General features: G+C 52.5%; 1 protein-coding gene across 2 annotated transcripts in view; it reads right to left on the reverse strand.

The window, feature by feature from the left end:
• Positions 1-3,982, reverse strand: part of SNX8 (sorting nexin 8) — a 59,868-nt gene extending 55,886 nt beyond the window's left edge. Inside the window, exon 1 of one of the 2 annotated variants that reach the window (XM_017894491.1) lies at positions 3,841-3,982. In XM_017894491.1, coding sequence (XP_017749980.1) covers positions 3,841-3,934 — 94 coding nt within the window. In that variant the 5' untranslated portion in view covers positions 3,935-3,982. The remainder of the gene's footprint in view (positions 1-3,840) is intronic. The other variant, XM_017894500.1, reaches the window with a different exon arrangement.
• Between the last annotated feature and the right edge of the window lie 32 nt (positions 3,983-4,014).

Consider the following 4,014-nt stretch of genomic DNA (forward strand, 5'->3'; position numbering starts at 1 on the left):
AAAAAAAAAAAAAAGTAAAAAAGAGAAAGAAAATGGTCGTGTTGGTGATAGTGGTTGGGAGAAAATGGTCGTGGTGGTGATAGTGGTTGGGAGATGTGGGCGGGGGAGATACTCATTAAAATGTACATCCCCAGGCCTCATCCCAGATGTACAGATTCTGGGCCTTTGGCAGTGGAATCTGATTACCTGCATCTTGAATGCTTTCCTCAGGTGATTCTTAGGCCCATAAATGTTTCAGAACCACTGTTTGATGGGTTATCAGCTCTCTCAGTAAACAAGAATATTCTTGTTCCCTAAAACCTTTAAGGAATATTTTCATAGGAGTGCAATTAAAACCTCTTTCGGGCTGGGTGCAGTGGCTCATGCCTATAAGCCCAGTACTTTGGGAGGCCGAGGTAGGCGGATTGCCTGAGCTAAGGAGTTCACGACCAGCCTGGGCAACACAGTGAAACCCTGTCTCTACTAAAATACAAAAAATGGGCCGGACGAGGTGGCGGGCGCCTATAGTCCCAGATACTTGGGAGGCTGAGGCAGGAGCATGGCGTGAACCCGGGAGGCGGAGCTTGCAGTAAGCTGAGATCCGGCCACTGCACTCCAGCCTGGGCGACAGAGCGAGACTCCGTCTCAAAAAATAAATAAATAAATAAATAAATAAATAGAAAAGAAAAAGAATATACTACACTGGGGAAACATGAGCATGTTTATACAAGGAAGTATATATTTCCTGAGTACACATATGAATAAAATGTGAAAACAGAACTAAAAGGATCCATCCCAAACTGAGAACAACGGTCACCTCTCAGGTACAGACAGGAGACGACTGCAGTTAGGGTGGGACTTTCACTTAATCTACAATGTTCTATTCTTTTTTAAAGAAAATACATTTATCCATGCATGGCATAAGTGAAAGTTAAGTTTTTATAAAGGGGGTTGCCCTACAGAGCACATGCAGCTTAAGCTTCAATTAATTCAAATAGAATGAGACTCTTAATGCGGAGAAGTACAGCAAGCACATTTTTTTCTGTCAACACCAAAGACGCAGGAGATTTCACAGTCCCCACATGAATACCACCAGTGGGCTCTGGCTGTGTGGTCAAAACCCTAAAAAAGAGGAAATTCAGTGTATACTCATAAGGCACAACAACCGCTCTTTCAAACCAACCTTAGTGAATGTGTAAGTCACACCCATAGTCTCTGGACAATATTCAAAGACTTAACTCTTTTCTTTGCTGTTTTTGTTTTGGTTTTCTTTTTTTAAAAATTTGAGATGGGATTTCGCTATGTTGCCCAGGCTGGTCTCTAGCACCTGGGCTCAGGCAACCCTCCCTCCTCAGCCTCCCCAAGTGCTGTGATTTCAGGCGTGAGCCATAGTGCTTGGTCTCAAGGCTGAGGTTTTCTCACTGCAGCCCACCCAGTCAGGGTCCCCACCAACATACATTCCCTTGACATTGCCCGCTTTGGGCAAATTACTTACCTCTGGATTTTAGTTTTCTCAGTGTAAAAAGACTGCTAGGCCAGGCCCACTGGCTCACGCCTATAATCCCAGCACTTTGGGAGGCCGAGGCAGGTAGGTCACGAGGTTAGGACATCGAAACCATCCTAGCTAACACGCTGAAACTAAAAATACAAAAAAGGAGCCAGGAGTGGTGGAGGGCGCCTGTAGTCCCAGCTACTCGGGAGGCTGAGGCACGAGAATGGTGTGAACCCAGGAGGCGGAGCTTGCAGTGAGCAGAGATCGTGCCACTGCACTCCAGCCTGGGCGACAGACCGAGACTCTGCCTCAAAAAAAAAAAAAAGAAAAAAAAGACCTGCTATACCACTTCACCCCCCTGCCAGGATGATGACCAAGTTTCAAACAGAAGGACAGGCTACGTCCTCAGAGTCTGTGAGCCCCACTTTCAGACTTGCCTGGTTACAGGAAAGGGTACTGTGAAGTGCTACCTTGTCCCAGCTACCCCAATCTGTGGATCCCATTAGCACTCCTGATAAAATCACCACTGCCCCCAGAAAAAGCCAATTACCTACAGGAATTCCAGGCCACATCAAAGGGAGGGCAGTCTCCCAGAGACATAGCTCCCTCGGGCGTACACAGCTCAGACTATCTCTAAATCACACCATGATGGTAGCCTCTGGAGTCTACTTCCATGAGTCCTGAAGAAAATACAGTCCCCTATACCTGCAGAGGATCCCTGAACCACCAGCCCTCCAGCAACACCAGATTGCTTTACAAAGTGAGGTAGCAGCCACAGTCCGATCCAATCACAGCCTATGATCCAATCACAGCCTACCGTTCCTAAGTGACCCCTCGGAAGGGGTCCCACCTGGGGCCCACACTGGCCACCAACATGTGACTTCATGGACACAATGTTCTAACCGGCGAGAACTATCACACGCCTCCCCTTACACTGATACAACGGAAAGGAAAAAGTAAGACCCATTCTGGAAGGACCTTCTTTCTAGACACAGAGTCTTCACCTCCAGGACGCCTACCAAATGCAACACTCCCTCCCCTGTTCCCCACTGCCGTTTCTCCCCTACGAAGAAACTGTCTACCAACCCTCTAGAACTCACTTCAGTCATCACCTCCTCAGCGACACCTTGCCAGACCTCCCCGCAAGTGGATTCCCCAACCTTGTGCCCCCCACCAAGAAGAAACCGTAACTCACACCAACACCCAACTACATCTCTTCTCTGGCAGCAAAGGAACATCCAGAAATTACGGGCACCCTCCTGTATTCCTTCTAATGTTTAGTCTCATTAACCCAAATCCCTTAAAGAGAAATACAGGAGGCCGGGTGCAGTGGCTCACGCCTGTAATCCCAGCACTCTGGGAAGCCAAGGTGGTTGGATCACCCGAGGTCAGGAGTTGGAGACCAGCCTGGCCAACATGGTGAAACCCCGTCTCTACTAAAAATACAAAACTTAGCCGTGCGTCGTGGTGGGTGTCTGTAATCCCAGCTACTCAGAAGGCTGGGGCAGGAGAATCGCTTGAATCCGGGAGGCGGAGGTTGCAATGAGCCGAGATATTGCACTCCAGCCTGAGTGAGAGTGAGAATCTGTCTCAAAAAAAAAGACATAGAAAAGACATACAGGCCAGGCACAGTGGCTCATGCCTGTACTCCCAGCACTTTGGGAGACCAAGGCAGGAGGACTGCTTGAGGCCAGGAGCTCCAGACCAGCCTGGGCAACATAGCAAGATCCCATCTCTACAAAAATAAAAAAATTACCGGGCGTGACCGCACCCGCCCGCAGTCCCAGCACTTTGGGAGGCTAAGGCGGGAGGATCACTTGAGAGAGAGAGAGAAATAACAGCTACACATCTATAGATTCGGTTCACAGATGAGAAAACAGAGGTCCTGAGAGGTGAAATCACTGGCCCAAGACCACACAACTGACAAGAGCTTGGGAGAGAGGAGGTGGCTAGGAAAGGAGCCCAAGTCTGGGGAAGTGGCCCCCAGGGCCATGGCCCAGCGTGACCGGGCAGGGCAGAAGAGCAGAGCCCCAGGACCGGGGCGAGGAGGAAACTGTCCCCGAGGAAGCCTCTGAGAGCCCCGGGAAAGCGCCTCGGAACGTGGCCAGCTGTAGCCTAGACAGGGCTCTCCCGGCGCAGTAGGGCAGGGGACCCCAAGGGACGGAGGCGCGAGAGAGCACGGGGACCCCCAAAGGACAGGCGCGCGGGAGGGCAGGGGGACCCCCGAGGGACTGGGGCGCGGGGCCGAACGCGGGGCGCGGGGACAGGAAACGAGTCGGGGACCGAGCACGACGGCTGAGCCCGTCCGCCGAGGGTGGTCGGGCCGCGCGCCCAGGGCAGGTGGGGGCTACCGTCACCCCAAGCCCTACCTGCCGCCGGGGGATCCGCCTCCTCGTCAGCCTCCGCCTCAGCTGCCGCCCCGACTGCAGCCGCAGGCAGCGGGTCCATCGCGCGGCCAGTCATGTGAGCCCTCGCTCCCACGTGACTTCCTCCCGCGCCGCCCCGCCGCGCCGCCCTGCCGCGCCGCGCCCGCGCCCCGCCCA

Source organism: Rhinopithecus bieti, unplaced genomic scaffold (assembly GCF_001698545.2).
Source record: "Rhinopithecus bieti isolate Rb0 unplaced genomic scaffold, ASM169854v2 scaffold_1017, whole genome shotgun sequence".
Classification (NCBI taxonomy): Eukaryota; Metazoa; Chordata; class Mammalia; order Primates; family Cercopithecidae; genus Rhinopithecus; species Rhinopithecus bieti.